Source organism: Acomys russatus, chromosome 4, assembly GCF_903995435.1.
Source record: "Acomys russatus chromosome 4, mAcoRus1.1, whole genome shotgun sequence".
Lineage (NCBI taxonomy): Eukaryota > Metazoa > Chordata > Mammalia > Rodentia > Muridae > Acomys > Acomys russatus.
In genome coordinates this window covers 54,646,239-54,664,066 of record NC_067140.1, presented here as the reverse complement: position 1 = coordinate 54,664,066, position 17,828 = coordinate 54,646,239, and the positions used below count along the sequence as shown (strand labels likewise).

General features: G+C 46.5%; 2 protein-coding genes and 2 pseudogenes across 2 annotated transcripts in view; 3 read left to right on the top strand and 1 right to left on the bottom strand.

Moving 5' to 3' along the window:
• Positions 1 to 2,303: 2,303 nt before the first annotated feature.
• Positions 2,304 to 5,437, top strand: LOC127188438 (aldo-keto reductase family 1 member B1-like; annotated as a pseudogene).
• A 1,813-nt stretch (positions 5,438 to 7,250) lies between these two features.
• Positions 7,251 to 10,975, top strand: Srp14 (signal recognition particle 14). Its single transcript, XM_051144372.1, has 5 exons — positions 7,251 to 7,373; positions 7,514 to 7,586; positions 8,028 to 8,140; positions 10,237 to 10,269; positions 10,784 to 10,975. Exons 1-5 carry the CDS (start codon positions 7,350 to 7,352, stop codon positions 10,871 to 10,873), a joined length of 333 nt encoding a protein of 110 aa, XP_051000329.1. The 5' UTR covers positions 7,251 to 7,349; the 3' UTR covers positions 10,874 to 10,975.
• Positions 10,976 to 11,954: 979 nt separating this feature from the next.
• The window catches only part of Eif2ak4 (eukaryotic translation initiation factor 2 alpha kinase 4), a 97,319-nt gene continuing 91,445 nt past the window's right edge, over positions 11,955 to 17,828 (bottom strand). Inside the window, exons 35-39 of the mRNA XM_051144371.1 lie at positions 17,225 to 17,322; positions 16,103 to 16,171; positions 15,433 to 15,477; positions 13,598 to 13,716; positions 11,955 to 12,185 (exon numbers count right to left, since the gene is read on the bottom strand). Of these exons, the coding sequence (XP_051000328.1) occupies positions 12,128 to 12,185; positions 13,598 to 13,716; positions 15,433 to 15,477; positions 16,103 to 16,171; positions 17,225 to 17,322 (389 nt within the window). The 3' untranslated portion in view covers positions 11,955 to 12,127. The remainder of the gene's footprint in view (positions 12,186 to 13,597; positions 13,717 to 15,432; positions 15,478 to 16,102; positions 16,172 to 17,224; positions 17,323 to 17,828) is intronic.
• On the top strand, positions 14,743 to 15,359 carry LOC127188315 (ATP synthase subunit g, mitochondrial-like; annotated as a pseudogene).

The window sequence follows — 17,828 nt, the reverse complement described above, 5'->3', positions numbered from 1 at the left end:
GGGTGAGAACAGACACCCCACTTTCCTGGCACGGTTCTCATTTGTGGGGTGCCTTTGTACAGTATCTTATAACTTATGCCAGTGAGGAAGACCTTGCCAGTTTTCAGCTGAGATAGAAGTTCTTAGAAATCAAAGCGACTCTCCTGGGCTGGAGAGAAGATAGCTCGCTGCTTAGGATCACTGGCTGCTCTTCTGGAGGACCCGAGTTCTACCCCCAGTATCTACAAAGCAGCTCACAGCCATCTGAGACTCCAGTTTTAGAGATAGGATGCCCTTTTCTGGCCTCCAAGGGCACTGCACATGTGTTACACAGGCATAAAACATTCATACACAAAAAGTAGATAACTTTGTCAAACAAAACAAAACCAGTTAACTTTCCGAAACCCTGTTTCAGCCCCACCCCCCCCCCCCCCCCAAATTGATTTCCCTCCAGAAACACAACTAGAAAGTTCTGGTTGGAGCCTAGAGTTCAAGGATTTGAGGATTCGGGAGACGGAATTTTGCCTGGAGCATAAGGGAGAACAGATGCTTGGAATGATGGTCCAGACCCAGAGAGAGGAAAGATGAAGGGAAGAGAGTGGAGGACCAGAGCTGGCCAATTTCCTGCCGTCTCTCCCTCCCACCATCTCCAGGGTCATCTCTGTGCACGTCTGACAGCTCCAGCCCTCAGTGCGAGCTCCTTTTAGACTTCTCATCCAAATGCTCTTTCATGACACAGGGACATTGTACACTGGGCCCTAAATGTCCAGTCCCTACTTCCTCTTGGTGTCATTTAACCTCTTTCTTGGTGCTTTAGTGACAGTGCTCATGAAACACGCAAATCTCAGGACCGTTAGGAGGACTTGAGAGAAGACAGGTAAGGTGCCTAGAAATGAGCCTAGCGCTTAGTAACTTTCCAGTAAACATGAGCAAAGCTGTTCAATGAAATTAGTCCCTTCAATAAAGGCAGGTCTGTTTTGGGTAGCCACACATTGATTGCTTGGCACTAGAAGGTGCCTGGTTAGTCCCTGTTCAGCCAATGGATGAATGATATCCTCTTGTCCTGAAGAAAGCTCCAGTCCTCTCCTGAAGCATGCTTTAAAGAAAAAAAGTCCTCTGTTTAAGGTAAATTATTAAATTACTGTCCAAGCTCCAGGAGGCCCTGGGAGCCTACAGCTACACCTGTCTAATGATGCTATGGCGTCCCCTGCTGGGCATAATGAGTATTGCAGGTGGGTCCCTGGGAGGCTGAGCTAGCGTGGGTTGTTGTGCCTTGGGCGATGGTGCCTGCCTACTAAGAATTCGCTGGGGCCTCCTCAGCTTTATGTGTTTAAAGGAACAAGAAGGCCAGTGCTAATGGCGTACATCTGGGGGCTCTAGAGGCTTCCTAAAGCCCGGAGAGGCTCCAGGGAGAGACTGTAGTTTTGAAAGGGTCTGCCTACATAGCTCTGCTTGGCCTGGAACTCAGTAGCTAGATCAGACCGGCTTCCAACTTGATCTATCTTCCTGCCTCTGTCTCAGCGGTGCTAGCATCGCAGGCGGGTGGTACAATTCCCTCTTGTTCTCGGAAGCAGAAGTAACTTTAGGAATTAATTTAGTCCTTGCAGGATGGTGGAATTACCTCCTTGCAACTGGAAAACCACCCTTTGGGGTAGGTACTATGATCAGGATAAGGTCCACATAAATAACTTAGCCAGGTCTCACCCAAGCCAGGCCCTCTGACCCTGTCTAAGTTGTACACATTGTCTTTGTGGGGGGCGGGGGGTAGGGATTAATATCCATCGCTTTTGAGGGAGAGGGCAGGTGGATGCCGAGTGCCCAGAGTCGGATAGTCTCCCATAGGTACACATTCATTGACTGGGGCTGACTGGAGAAAAGACGACAGGAAGCTTTGAGTAGCAACACGGCAGAGTGCGAGCCCACACACCAGTGCAGCTGGCTAGTCTTTGTAGGAACACCCAGGCTTCTCTCTCTGGCTTTCCTTGGGATGATGCCTTTCTTCATCAGAGCTAGTCTCTTCCCACTGGCTGAAGAAGTCTCACTCTGTCACCCTGAGCCCAGCCCAGCCCCGTGTCATTCCCTACTTCCTTTCAGCCACTTTCTTAATCTTCAGCTCACTCCAAAGTCAGTTGAATTCAGCAGAGCCTGAGGGAGGCAGCTCAGAATGTAAGGTCCGCTCAGATCGAAACTGAGGACAGTCCCCGGAAGGCACACAACGCCTGCATCTTCGAGACTTGAGACTCGGCTCTGTGCTTCTAGTCATCGCCTGCTTCTGAGGATGTAGGAAACCGGAGCAGCCACCTCCAACCTGGATGACCGGAGTCATGACACTGCGTGAATATGATGTACTTACTCCTCACCAGTGAGGCAGGTACTTTCATGTTTCATGATACCCCCACTTTGTGGTTGAGGAAATTCAGGTGAAGATTGTTTTAAATAAAGGTGGAATAATAAACAAAATAATAAACAAAAATCACTGATAGGAGCATAAGTGAAGGAGAAATTCAAAGAAGAAACAAACAACTTTCAATACACAAACACATCCCCCCACCCCACATGTGGTGTGTGTGTGTGTGTGTGTGCGCTGGGTAGGGGGAAGGAGAGGGAGGGAGAGGGAGAGAACATCTAAGGAAGCTGGGAATGTAGCTCAGACAGTAAAGTGCTCGGTTAGATTCCTAGCATTGCATGAAACTGGCCATGTACTCAGCAGGTGAAAGCAGGAGGGTCAGAAGTTCAAGGCCATCCTCCACACTTAGGGAGTCCCAAGCTGGCTTGCCTCCATTCCTGCTTCCTTTGGGGAACCATGCAGACAGACAGACAGACAAACAAAGCTGTGCAAATGAATACAAAGTCCAAAGTAGGTCCTGTGCTCTGGCCAGCCTGTCCGTGACCTCTTTGGTGGCTGCAGTCTCCCCTGCCCCCCCCCCCCCAGCCCCCCAGTACACAGCTTCACGCCCTGATGCATCTGAAGATGGTCATGCCACCTTTTGCTGGGAGGGACAGATGTTCTGCTTGTTTGACCAACCTGACTTGAGAAAGAAAATGGCTGCTGGCGATGGGCTGTCTGTCTGCTGACAAGTAGGCTGTTAACTAGCCTTTGAGCACCATTAGTCACCTTCAATGCTGTCCTACTTTTCAGAGAAAAAACTTGAGCTATAAGGAAAAAAAAAGGAGCTTATTTCCCTAGTTCTTTTATATGCTGTTTTGAAAATATTAAGAAAAAATCCAAAGCAAACCGAGGACTAGTGTAATCCTTCAAAGGGGAAGGCTGCCCTGTTTTCACGCACCAGTTAGGGGTAGCTGATTTTAGCCTGACCTTTCATTTGGTTGAAGAGGGCCCCTGGCATCCAGAAGATTCTGGTGCCCAGACAGACAAGCTCTGCTGGGCAGAGGGACAACCTTGGCTCCCTCCTGGGCAAGATGGAACTTTGGTTGCTCTTACAAACTCCTTTTTGAATTCCTGGTTTATAAATGTGTATTTATATTTTCCTTTGAAAGAGTTCTCTTATTAATAATAATTTAACAAAAACATGACAACAATTTTAACAAGAATGATCAAATTTAATTTACTTAAGTAATAAATCTTAACAGGGTTCTTAAAATTTGTCTCCAGCCACTTATACAAGATATTGTTTTGTTTTGCTTTTGAACCAGGGTTATGCTATGTAGCTTAGGCTGTCTTTAAACTTGCAACCCCCCAACCCCACCTCACTCTATTTTCCAAGGGCTGGGATTACAGCATGTTGACACCCTGCCTGACTCAGGACTAGGCTTTTGTTTTATTTTTTTGGTTTTTCGAGACAGGGTTTCTCCATGTCTTGGCTGTCCTGGACTTGCTTTGTAGACCAGGCTGGCCTCGAACTCACAGAGATCCACCTGCCTCTGCCTCCGAGTGCTGGGATTACAGGTGTGTGCCACCACATAGGCTCTTAAAAAAAAAAAAAAAAGAGATTATTTGTGTGTGTGTGTGTGTGTGTGTGTGTGTGTCTGTGTGTGTCTGTGTGTGTGTCTCTGTGTGAGTGTGTGTGTGTGTGTGTATTTCACCTGTATGTATCATAGGTGTGACTGGTGGTTCAGAAGCCAGAAGAGGGCTGGGTTCCTGGGACTGGAGTTACTGACAGCTGTGAACTGCCACGTAGGTGCAGGGAACTGAATCCACGACCTCTGCAAGAACAACAGATGTTCTTAACTGCTGAGCCATCTCTCCAGTCCATTCCTATGTTTTTAATCATCACCTTTTTGTGTGCTCCTCTTACAAAGGCAAGACCATAGTTGTGGGCCAGGGTGTAGCAGCTATGCCGGCCATCTGGCTCAACTGGGCCTGGGCACCTGGAAGTCCCCTCTTGGCCAGATGACTGAGGCTGTGAAGGTTGCGTTTAACTTTGGGTACCACCACAGTGACTTCACCCAGGTGCATCAGAATGAGAAGGAGGTGGGAGTGGCCCTTCAGGAGATACTGAGGGAGCAGGCAGGGAAGTGCCAGGAGCCCTTCATCATCTGCGAGCTGTGGTGCACATTCCACAACAAGAGCATGGTGAAAGGAGGCTGCCAGAAGACGCTCAGTGACCTGCAGCTCCACCACATGCACCTCTGACTTATTCACTGGCCAGTAGGCTTCAAGCCTGGGCCTGATTATTTCCCACTGGACACATCAGGAAATGTGATTCCCAGTGGCACTGATTTTGTGGACACTTGGACGGCTTTGGTTTTTTTGTTTGTTTATTTGTTTGTTTGTTTGTTTGTTTTTTGAGTCAGGGTTTCTCTGTGTAGTCTTGGCTGTTCTGGACTAGCTTTGTAGACCAGGCTGGCCTCGAACTCACAATGATCTACCTGCCTCTGCCTCCCGAGTGCTGAGATTACAGGTGTGTACTACCACGCCTGGCTATTGGATGGCTTTGGAACAACTAGTGCATGAAGGTTTAGTGGAAGCAATTGGTGCCTCCGACTTCAACCATCTTCAAATTGAGAAGGTCTCAAGCAAACCTGGCCTAAAACATAAGCCTTCCAGATCGAGTGCTGCCCAGGTACCTAAGTCAGGAGAGGCTGACTCAGTACTGCCATTCCAAAGGCATTGTGGTGACTGCCTATGGTCCTCTTGGTTTTCCTGACAAGCCCTGGGCCAAGTCTGAAAACGGTTCTCTCCTGGAGGAACGCAAGATGAAGGCAATTGCAGCCAGGTACCATAAAGCTGCAGCTCAGGTGCTGAGGCAGTTCCCTGTACGAGGGAACTTGGTGGTGATCCCCAAGTCTGGGACAACAACACACATTGCTGAGGTCTTTTAACTTCCAGCTGAGCAGCGAGGATGAGGCCACTTGACTCAGCTACAACAGGAAGTGGAGTGTATGCGTGATGGGCTGTGACAAGCTCAAGGATTACCCCTGCCATAAGGCGGAAGCTGTGATGCTGCCCTTCCCAAGCGACTTGCATCTGTTCCTTCTGCCTCATCTTTCCTTGTAAGTGTCATGTGGCCTGTGGCCTCTGCACTGGGTGTGGCACCTTGCAGATCAGACAGTGAGGGTTTGCTAGTTTGAGGTAGGCTCTGTGGAGCAACATCAGTAGCCAGGGGTTTCTTCCGGCCTTGCTTGGTCTTTCTTCTTCCCCATCTGGAGCACGTTGAACACAAGCACCATTTCCAGCCAACGAGAGGCAAGACGTACAGTCCGATTAGTGCCACTCCACGTAAATCTGAGTGCTTAGAACTGTAGTCCCGTGGGTCAGGCTTCTCCTTGCCTTAATAAAAACTGCTTTTGTGAAGAGAAGAAGAAGAAGAAGAAGAAGAAGAAGAAGAAGAAGAAGAAGAAGAAGAAGAAGAAGAAGAAAAGAGAAAAGGCAGGACCATTAATTACAGTCAGTAGTAGAAAATATGGAGATTGTAGTGATTTGAGGAAGAGGGCATGAGCCAGGAATGTAAGTAATGTCTAGAAGGTTAGGAAACAAATTCTTCCTGGAAGTTTCCAAATGGAATTCAGCCCTCTAAATACATTGATGGTTGACTTCTGATCCACAGCTATAAAAGGATAATTTAAAAATTAAAAAAAAAATTGAATGTTTTGCCTGTATGAATACACACATATGCACCGAGTATGTGCACGTTGGATCACCCGGAACTGGCGTTACGGATGGTTGTGAAGATGCTCCCAGGAGTCTGTGGGGGTAATCCTAGCTGAGACTACTAGCACCTGGGGATATGGAGCCTGCAAGGGAAAGGGAGGAGGGCTATTTGTCCTGGAGCAGAACAGAGGACTACCTCTACCTCTGGTTAGAGGAAACAGATGTGACCCATAGGCAAATGGCGATTTATAAAGGTACAATGGGAAACCCTGTGTTAGGATGAGATGTTTAATTTTATTGGCCATGTTAATTAGGTGAGCCAAAGAGGGCTTTTGATTGCTGGACTTCAGTACTTTAATAGCTGGACCTTGGTGGTCAGCCTCAGGAGGAGGAAGTGGCCAAATAAGGGAATAGACCTCGGTGGCTGGCTTTAGGAATGTAGATCTAGTAGTTGTTAGCAAGGCAGTGGGAACGGCGGAGAAGGGGAAGGCAGCCCTGCTAGAGCAATGCCTGCCATGCTGGGTGCTGGCCGCATCTCTGAAAGTGTAAGCAAGCCCCTAGCTATACGCTTTCTAGCTGTCTTGGTCATGGTGTCTTCACAGCAATAGAACACTAAGACAAATGGCTGAAGCTTCGTTAGCACTTCTGTATACCAAACAGTAGTCTATATTTCAATAGGAATTCATCTGCTCTTCACAGCCACGCTGTGAAAGGTGTACTGTCATCTTCACCTTAAAAATGAGGAAAGTGTTTTAGGTCTAGATAGATGTCTTAAGTTGATAGAGATGAGATGTGATAGATATTAAGTTACATTCAGAATTTTAGACTCACCGAGATAGGAAAATGTTTTCTTCAAGGCTGCCAAATACAAACAGCCAAAACACTATGAAAGTAATATTAATGTAATTCCTGATTGTTCTGTGGTTCTTCTTGCAGTATTTAGTTTATTTTATATATGTGTAATAATATAAATGTATATGAAAAAAGAATTAATAAAAAAAGAAAAAATTGAGGAAACGGAGGCAGTAGACTCTTGGGTAACTTGCATGTTTATATAGAGTCTTTCTTTACTCTCATTTCTCTCGACTGCCTAGGGTGAAACACACCATGACAACCCAACCGTCATTCCTCATCCTGCATAGACCTGAGAAATGGGGATAAGGGGCGGTGTCTAAGGGCGCAGGCGCAAGGCAGCCGGGGCGAGGATTGGCGGAAGACTTGCAATTCAGAGCGGAAGCCCCGCCCAGCGCAGGCGAGACTTCCGCCTGTAGCTGCTTAGCGGCGTCTGCTGAAGGAGTTGGAACCTGCGGAGATCAGGATGGTGTTGCTCGAGAGCGAGCAGGTACTTGCGGCTCCGGAGGACCGGGGACTCGAGCAAGTTGGGTCAGCTCGGGTCGCGTTTCTTCCTTTGTGGGCGGGCCAGGGCCGTGACGCGGCGGGGCGAGCACTGGAGGCTGCCTAACGGGGCCTGTTGTGTTGCAGTTCCTGACGGAGCTGACCAGGCTCTTCCAGAAGTGCCGGTCGTCGGGCAGCGTGTTCATCACCCTGAAGAAATGTAAGCAGCCTCTGGGGCCTCGCGGGAGAACGGCTGGGAGGGGGCAGCCCGAAGGCCGCCTGCTTTTGGGGAGCCCGACTCTGGCTCCCAGCATCAGCCACCTCTGGGGGCTCTGGGGACGGGGCAGGGCTAGGAAGTGTGGCTGGCGCGACCCTTGGCACCTACTCACTATGACAGCGGGGCCCTAAGTGAAAGATAGCCGTGTTCTGTCAGGCAGCCCAGTCCCTGTTCCATTATTGAGACCGAATATGCCTTGGGGTCGCAGTGTTTAGCGAGCAACTTGTTGCTCCCACCTTTGGCCATGGGAAAAAAAAGTGATGGTGGATTGGATTCACTCCGGTAATCTTTCTCTATACTGTTTTCACTTTGGACTCAGCAGCAACTCCTGCGCCGATGTTCACCAGGATGCTTTTTTTTTTTTTTTTCCTTCCCCAATCGTAGATGATGGTCGCACCAAACCCACTCCACGGAAGAGTTCTGTGGAGGGCCCCGAGCCCGCAGAAAACAAGTGTCTGTTAAGAGCCACGGATGGGAAAAAGAAGATCAGCACTGTGGTGAGCTGGAGTCTTTTTCTGTTTTGTTTTCTTTTGAGTCTGCCTGGCTGGGAACTCAATCTTCTCCCAAATAGCCAAGGTACAGGTGAAACCTATCCCACTGCTAGCTAATAGAATGGATTAAAAAAAAAAAAAAAAAAAAAAAGGTGTAACCTGTGTAACTCAGGTTGACTTGGAGCTTGTGATCTAGGAAGGTCACAGCAGGAGCTTCCACCTGTGCTAGGGTCACAGGGGTGTTATCAAGTGAGACAGATGACAATGATGATTTTTGTGCAGCTGGAGACTGACTCCAGGCCAGGGGTCTTCAGCATGCTAAGACATCACTGCTTCTGCGCCTCGCCACCCACCTCCTAGGCTGTAAAACACTGGGGAGGGGCATGCCTACATTAGCCCCCCCCTTTCATTTGGGCCTGTTACTCCCAGGCTGTTTGGGGATCAGGACCCACTTTTGCTTCTTGTTGGTGGAGGGGGGCTGATGATTTGAGGTGAGGTCTCTTGTAACTCCAGTTCATTATCTACCCCAGCATGGCCTTGAACTCCTGACTCTTGCCTCCATCTCCAAAGCCGATGGGATCTCTGTTGCCCCTGTCTCCAAAGTGATAGGATCTTAGGTGTGCATCACCTTCTCAGTTACTATTTTTGTAGGACGAATTATTAACAGTAAACTGTTAAAGTAGAGGCCACATGCTGTTCTGCTGGGATTTCTGTGGGAGTGGGTTCATTCTCCTAGTAGTCGCTATTAAAAGTGATTGACCTGTTTCTTTCCTGGGCTGGGCCTTCAGTAAACAAGTTTTGAGTGTTAGATGATTTTTGTTGTTGTCGTCGTCGTTTTTTGAGATAGGGTTTTTCTGTGTAGCCTTGGCTGTCCTGGACTTGCTTTGTAAACCAGGCTGGCTTCATCCGCCTGACTCTGCCTCCTAATCTCTGGGATTAAAGGCGTGCACTACCATGCCCAGCTTCAAAGTGAATACTTCTTATTTGTACAGAGAGCCTGTGGTCACATTAGCACTCATGAAACTGTAGACAGCTGATGTCTTCCTCTGAGTTATCTTGAGAACTTTTAAAGTACGTTCATGTGGCTGTTACAGCTGGCTGTCATGAATATGAAACTGAGGATTTTTCCTAGCTATGATTTCTTTTATGGCAGTTTGAACTGTGCTTATATCAGTCTGAATTAATAGAAGACAAAGCTTTGGTCCTCACTTACCTAGCCCAGTCTGGCCTGGAATCATTATTTTTCAGGCCAAGCCTTCTGAGTGCTGGGACTCCAGGCTATGCTCAGCTGAGGGGGTTGTTTTAATTTTTTTTAAAAAGGAAATTCTTCCTTTTTAAAAAGGCTGATTTATTTATTATATATACAACATTCTGCCTGTGTGTGCCTGCCCGCAAGAAGAGGGCATCAGATCCCAGGATAGATGGTTGTAAGCCACCGTGTGGTTGCTGGGAACTGAACTTTAGGACCTCTGAAAGAGCAGATAATGCTCTTAACCTCTGAGCCATCTCTCTATCCCAGTTTTAATGTATTTTGCATAAGAAAATCAAAACTGTTAAGTTCTTTGATAGCTCTCTGAACCCAAGGGAAAAAACTCAGGGGCATCTGTTCAAGTTTTTTTTTCCCCCACCTTAAATCTCAAGGCTGTTTTGCCACAAGGTCTTGGCATCTCGGCCTCACAATTGCTGGGATTGGGGTTGTCAGAGTGAGGGATTTTAAGGAGGTGGGTAGGCTTGGTGAGAACTCGCTTCTGCCTTCCTGTCCTGGTGCTTGCTTGTTCTTGAGAGCAGGGTAGGGTGGAAAAGCAGCTGTGTGTGCACTGGGACTCCTGGGGTTGGGACTCAGGATGTGAAGATTATTAGGCAGTTGCCTTTTTATTTTTTTTTTGAGAACACGTCTCTATGGAGTTCTGCAACTCACTCGGTAGACCAGGTTGGCTTAGAATTCACCGAGATCTGCCTGCATGTGCCTCCAGAGTGCTGAGGGCAAAAGGTGTGTGTGCCCCCATGCCCGGCCTGGGTGTTGTCTGGCTGAAGCATTTTGAGACCCTTTCTGGGTCAGTTAGGTGTGTTATCTATAAAGAGGTCATCTTTCTCCTTTCCAGGTGAGCTCCAAGGAGGTGAATAAGTTTCAGATGGTAAGTGCTGCTTCCTTGTGTTCACCATCCTTCCTTAGGCGAGTGGGTGCTGCTCAGGGTGGAGGGGGTATGCCTGCCTGTGCCTTTTATGAATATTGCCCAGCAGTAGGTTTTTTCCTATCAGTTTTTACTTATTTATTTTTGGCTTTTCAAGACAGGGCTTCTTGGTGTAGCCCTGGCTGTCCTAGAAATTGCTCTGTAGACCAGGCTGGCCTGGAACTCAGTGATCCATCTGCTTCTGCCTCCATGTGCTGGCATTAAAGGTGTGCATCATCACACCTGGCTCCTTTCAGTTTTTAAGTCTAGTTTGTTCTTAAACTTCAGATACACTCTCTAATAGGAAGTTGCCTGCAATTTTCTCTTTTTGCTTAAAAAGAAAAGAGTGCAAAGCCTGCAGCTCCCTGTGGCACTCCAGTTCCCAATACAGGCTCTCATGCTCTTAAGTGCACTGAGGACAAGCTGCTGCTTCCCCAGTTTGTACTTTTTCTTGCTAAGGCCATGTTCTGGCTTTCAGGCCTACTCAAACCTCCTGAGAGCTAACATGGATGGGCTGAAGAAGAGGGACAAGAAGAACAAGAGTAAGAAGACCAAACCAGCACAGTGACAGGCACGGCTGTTACCAACCAGCCACAGAAATGCAGTTTCCCTTTCCTTGCTGCTTTTGGTACCCTCTGTATGTAACTGCTCTCACATAAGCGTCCTTTAAGAGAGAAGGTCTGAGGTGATCATAGGGTAGTTGGGATAAGAAGCCACTTTATGTTAGACCAGCGTTGTATGGCTGGATAGTCTTAGATTCCAGCCTTCAAGTCTCTAGTCATCTTTGAAGAGCATTATTAAGTGCATCATTAAGTCCGTCCACACTAGCTGCTTCTTTTCCTATTGTATTTCCCACAGTAACCACTCACTCTAGAATGACAGTTACTCAGTGGTTTTTGCCTTGTCTTTGAGATTAATGTAATAGAAATCTGACAGTTTTATTAAAAGTTACGTTATCCTACAAGTGGGTGTTTTTACTTGGTTGTATAATTAAATTAAATTGGGTTTAGTTTTTTGAATGTGTATGCACACATTTGCTCTGTGCCACAGCAACAACATGTATGATTGGTTCTCTCCTACCACATGTGTCTGGGCTTGAACTGAAGGTTGTTGGGCTTGGCAGCACATATCTTCAGCCCTGAGGCCTCATCTTCCTGGACCATGCTAATCTTATCATAATTCCCTCAGCAAGTCTGAGTTCTCATAGCCAAACAGGAGTTCACTTAATGACATTAGGATAAATATTAGAGAGTCATCAAGAATAAGGATTCTGCTGGGTATGGTGGTATGAGCTTGTAACTCCATGGTCTGGAGGCAGGCTAGTTTTCTATAACTCCATGGTCTGGAGGCAGGCTAGTTTTCTATAACTCCATGGTCTGGAGGCAGGCTAGTTTTCTATAACTCCATGGTCTGGAGGCCGGCTAGTTTGAGGCCAGCCTGGGATGCACAGTGAGACCCTGTCCTGCACTTCCACCCCTGACTAAGAGGCAGAGGAGATCACAAGGGATGATTTTTGATTTCTATGCCTTTTTACCTACTAGGAAAATGTAAATGTTAGGACATTTTCATGTTCTTAGTGTTTAGGATCAAGGGAAGAACAAGACTGTTTTCTTCTCCAGCTCCACACAACCTCTAGCGTTGGCAGAACTGCAACTGGGAAATGGCAGATATATATGAAAGTCTTTATTTTATCAAAAAGATAAATTTATAACACATGAAAAACCTACAAAGCTCAACTTCGTAGGATAGCTTATTAGAATGCACAACATTCCATTCCAGTATGAGTTCCTGTCCATTTGAACAATGCAGCCGTTCTTTAGGGTCAAAATAGGATTCTGTAGTAGTCATCTCTGTAGCTGTACAGGAACAACACCGATACCCTGAAAAAAAAAAAAAAAAAAAAAAAAAAAAAAAAAAAAAAAAAAAAAAGGGACAGGCTTGACTCAGTGGATAAAATAGTTGAAAGCTTTATTTTAATTATAAATGTGGTGGGAGACTGATCACTAGGAAGAGTGTGTAACCTTTGCTGCAGCGTCGACTGCACTGAAGCTCTCATATAGAAGATAACTACTTACCAGCTCCCTTGAAGCCTGGTAAGTTACATGGTAACATAAATGATTAGCATTTTAACATACACAGCAAAGGCAGGCTTTTTTTTTTTTTTTTTTTTTTTTTTAAAGATAGGGTTTCTCTGTGTTATCTTGGCTGTCCTGAACACTCACTTTGTAGACTGGGCCAGCCTCTGCCTCCCAAGTGCTAGGATTCAAGGTGTGTGCCACTATGCCCTGCTGTCTTTTGCTTTTTTGTAACAGGGTCTCATGTAACCCAGACTGACTTCAAATTTGTTTATAAGGCTGAGGATGATCTTGGAATCCTGCTCTGTCTCTACTTCCCAAGTGCTAGGATTATTGGTATATGCCATCATCCCTGGCTTAGTTTTTTAATTTAAACACTTTCTGGGGCTTGGGAGATTGCTAAGTGGTTAAGAACACTGTTTTTCCAGAGGTCCTGAGTTTAATTCCCAGCAACCACATGGTGGCTTATAACCATCTATACTGGGATCTGATGCCCTCTTCTGGTGTACAGGTGTACACAGCAGAGAGAGCACTCACATATATAAAATCTTAAAAAAAAAAAAAAAAAAAAAAAAAAAGGTAGTGTATGTCTGTAATTCCAGCACTCAGGGAAGCAGAGGCAGGCAGATCGCTGTAAGTTTGAGGTCAGCCTGGTCTACAAAGTGAGTCCAGGACAGCCAAGGCTACACAGAGAAGAAACCCTGTCTCAAAAAACCAAACCAAACCAAACCAAAAAACTCAACAACCAAAAAACCCATCCCCAAAATAAAAAAGCTGGGCTGAGTGGTGCAGGCCTCTGACTGCAGCCGTGGATGGTGTGGAGACAGGTGGGTCTTGGAAGCTCAGTGGCCAGTCAGCCTAGTTCATTGATGAGCTTCAGGGTTAGACAGTCCCTGTCTCAAAAAGTAGTAGTGAGGAGTGATGGAGGAAAGTGCCATGGACCTCATGTCTCACTGCCACACCCAGAATGCCTCTCGCCCCACATGAAAGAGCCAACATAGCTTTAGAAGTAAGGTGCCTGGATGAACAACACAGTTGGGGTAGCTACACTCAGGCCACAATGTTTGGTTTCTGATAAGATCCTCAACTGTGATTTGTAGTCTGAGGCGACTCATTGACTGTCAATCACACTTCTGCACTGCCAAACCTCAGCAAGACAAACATGACACTCGACCCCTTCCCTGAATTTTAACCACGTGAAATCTGCTAGAACTTACTTCTTTTCAACTTTGATGTTATAAATTTCATCACAGACGAGTTTGAGGTATCTTTGCTTTGGCAGGCGTGACAGCAGCTGCTTCACAGTTGTGTTAAAAGCCTGTTCATCGGCATCCCACTAGGAGAGACCAGAGCAGAGAGCAGCAGGGTTACTGCCTGGCCCTTTCTGCATCAGAAGATTTGCTTATGGGAGACTTTGGGCTCTTCTTTAAGACTACAGGTGTCTAGTTGAGGTGTTGACCCTCGTCACAGCCCAGATGTGATAGGTGGCTTCAGATGGCTTTCCTTGGATAGTTACTGTGTAAGGTGGCGCTTGTTGCCTTTGATATCTACTCACTGCACTGGGCCAGAAGTCAGCAAACTGCCTGTTTGTTTGATCATGTGATGATGAGACAGGCTCTTGATCTGTAGCATTGTCTGGCCCTGAACTGAGGATCCTCCTGCTCCCAATTCTTAGTGCAATTTACTTGACTTTTAATCTGTGACTAAACAATATGGGTAGACAAAAAAGTTATTTCATATAAAGTGTTGTAAAAATTACCTGTAGCCTGCCATCTCTACTAGAAGCCTGAGGCAGGAGGATTACTGTAATTCACTGCCAGACTGGGCTATGTCAGGAAAGAGGGACCCTCAAAAGGAGAACTGGCTCCAGCAGATTGGCCGGTGGGGCATTTTCTTTATTAGGGATTCATGTGGGAGGGCCCAGCTCACTGTGCTATCCTGGGCAGGCAGGCCTGGGCTACACAAGCAAGCAAGCAATGGCAGCATTCCTCTGTGGTTTCTTCCTGCCTTGGAGTTCCTATCTTGGCTTCCCTCAGTAATGGACTCTAGCCTGTAAGAGGTGATAAACCTTTTCCTCTCCAGTTATTTTTGGTCAGTGTTTTATCAGAGCTAGCGAGAGCAAACTTGGACAGGCTACCTGGTAAGATCGTGTCTCACAAAAATATAAAATAAAACCTGTAGCTATGATTATCTTACTAGCTTGGGAAACTTCAAATTTTTAAAAACTGAAAAAAAAAAAAAAAAAGTATATAAAAATATAGACCTGAAGCAAAGAAAGCGACCTAGCTTTTTGTTCTTTTACAGCCGAGCCTTCTGCGTAGTTGTGCTTCCCTAGCTGGGAGGAAGGCTTGCTGGGAAACACATGGCACTCTGGGTAAGAACCTGCTATGCTCAAGTCCTGGCTCTGAGCCTTTGTGGCTGTTGATTGTGATTCAGGAATGCCTACAACACATATTAACAGAAGGACCAATGTCACTAGCTAATTTCTGATGCTAAAGAAGTTTAAGGCCTTTCAGTGGTGACATTTAGCCGGTGGCTCAGAGAGACCAACCTTCTACCGTAGACCACAGCCAAGTTCGTCCATAACTTGGTAGAGAAGGCTCTGGATTGGTGACCACTGCTGTGACCTACTTGAAGCCTCGGTTAGCTACATTTTGGCAGTCTGCCAAGGTTCAGCTGGTTTCCCCCAACTCTTGCTGAAATCCCTATAGCTATTCAGAGGGTGAAAAAAAATAGTTCAAAGTGCTAAAACTGGTAGCTTCAAACAGCTTACAGTTAAGGAAGCTGTGCTGAATGGTTGGTGGCCACTGAGGTGTGGTTTTAAATAGGAGAGATCATAGGCAATCATGGCATTGTTGGCTATGATGTTTGAAGACCAATTTTTAACACCTGAACTTATTTGGGTTCTTATTTGAGTGTTCCTGGACCATGTGTAATGAGATTGCTATCCGAATAAAGTACTAGCTGTGTGTGTGTGTGGGGGGGGGCTTTTACCAGTTTCCTTTCGACAAGACTGTAAAAGTCACAATGCAGAACAGTTCCCATTGCTTACCTCTAATGACAAAAACTGTAAGATTGTTTCTTTGGGTAGATCCACCTGTTAACACACAGAAATGGATGCCATTTACTAAAAAGTCTAAGCAGCACACACTAACTGGGGATATGCTGTCCCTGTGTGCATGATAGGAACAGGGCACTGTGAAACTTTTTCCTTCTGTGCGTGTGTGCACGAATGTGTGTGAACAGCCAAGGTTGATACTGGAATTATTCTCAGCTGCTCTTCCATCTTATTCTTTGAGGCAGAGTCTCAGTGAAACCCAGAGCTGGCTGATGTGCCTGCCAGCTTGCTGTGCAGACCCTGTCTTGGCCATCTGAGGCTGGAATTGTAGCTATCCATGTGGGCTCTGGGGACCTGACCTCCAGTCCTCATGCTTGCACGGCAAGTGCTTTAACTGCGTAGCCATCTTCCCAGCCCTGAACACAGACTTCCAGGGACTGTGTGAACTAATGAGCACTTGAGGCTGGATTTCCAGCTGCCTGTCCTGCTTAGTAAGGCCTGGACATGAGCGTGGCCATGAGAAAAAAAGAAGAGGAAAAGCATACAAACTGCCTTCTTTTCTCCCTAGCTCTTTCTGGCTTTTGGCTGCCTGAAACTCCCATTAGGAACAGGGAAGACAGTACAGACAGATACTATCTTCAAATTGTTAAAGAAAGTGACTTACAGCCAAAATTTCAATTTCGCTGCTTTTCTGATGTAAATTGGCAAGGGTAGTCTGAAGTCGGGTTTGTACCTAATAAGAAATAGAAGTCAGCATGTTAAACAAGCCGTCTTAGTTCTCATTCCAGAAAACAACAGGGTGACAAAGCCAGGCCTTAGAAAAGTTCCAAATGGAACATAAAGATTTGTTCTTGATATACGTTGAAGGGAGTTGGAGGTTGAGGCAGAAATTGATTGACTTTAGTCTTGTTATGCTGCTCAGGTTGTCCTCAAACTTGTGACTTTCCCAAGTAGCTCAGATTACAGGTGTAACACTCTGAACAGCTAGGCTGTGGTGGTGCATGCCTTTAATCCCAGCACTTGGGAGGCAGATGCAGGTGGATCTCTGTGAGTTCAAGACTAACCTGGTCTACAAAGAGAGTTCCAGAGTAGCCAGTGTTGCACAGAGGAACCCTGTCTTGAAAAAACCCAAAGGAAAACAACGCGGGCGCACACTTTTGCCACCGTCTCCTGTTGGTGTCATGGCACACTCTCACTGCTCACATTCAACACCTTTAACCTGCCATTCTGTTAACTTTCTTCTTTGCTTCTCTTAGCTGCATAGTGCACATTGCTTCTAGGGTCACATGAGTGGCTTTAGCACAGGCATACAGTGGACACTGAAACCACATACAGAAGTACTTGCTCCTGTGACTGGCCTCGTTCTCGTATTTAGAAGAAAGACAAGCCATTCCTGCTGCCACGGGAGGCAGATGGGCTGGGCATGGCTGGATCTTCAGAAGCCACCAGGTTAGCAAAAGTGGAAGAAACCTGTATATTCCTTCCTGTTGCTTTCTTTTCTGTAGCTCTTTTAGAAAGCCAAGGACAGGGGCTGGGGAAATGGGTCAGTGGTTAAGAGCACTGACTACTCTTCCAGAGGACCCAGCTTTAGTTCCCAGCATCCAGTCAGCCAAAAGCATCTGCAACTTCAGTTCCAGGAGGTGTAATGCTGTCTCTCCTGGCCTCCAAAGGCATGAGACATACATATGGTGCACAGACACACATTCAGGCAAATTCCCCCCCCCCCCCACATAAAATAAAAGCAAGGAAAAAAAAAAAAAGCCAAGGAAAGGGGGTTATGACGCACCTGAGTCTCATGCCGCCTCCTGGTGCTGGCCGACAGCTTTTCTGGGGATAGGATACTCACAGTGGGGACTACTGGTGTTCCATGGATTTCAAACAAACCTGAGGCAGAGAGTTTCATGTGGGTCTTTATCTGGGCCCAGTTTTTAGAGCACACCGTAAAGAACTGTTTGTTAGTGTACACCTGGTTGTGACTCCAGCGGATAGGTCAGGGCTGCCTTTCTTTTGTCTCTTTGAGACAGAGTTTGGTTTCTTGTATTTATAGACCAGGCTGGCCTCAAACTGCATCCTTTCCCCTCAGTCTCCTGAGTGAGTGCCACCATATCTAGCTTGAGCCACTTTTCTTTAGTCCCCTGTATGAGGGAGATACCCACACTTCATGTATACAGTGAACCGAGTAAAATGAAGGTTAAATAACATGTATGAATACAACATTGAGACAGACTAAGATTAGAGGGTCGCCTGAGCCCAAGCTGCATTAGTGTTTCCAGGATGTTGGGGCACATCTCGGGTGATACAGCCTTGGTGACACATTCCTTTAAAAGGTATTTTCAGTGTCAGAGGGCACCAGCCTTAGTCCTAAGGCTCAGTGCAGACAACACAGCATT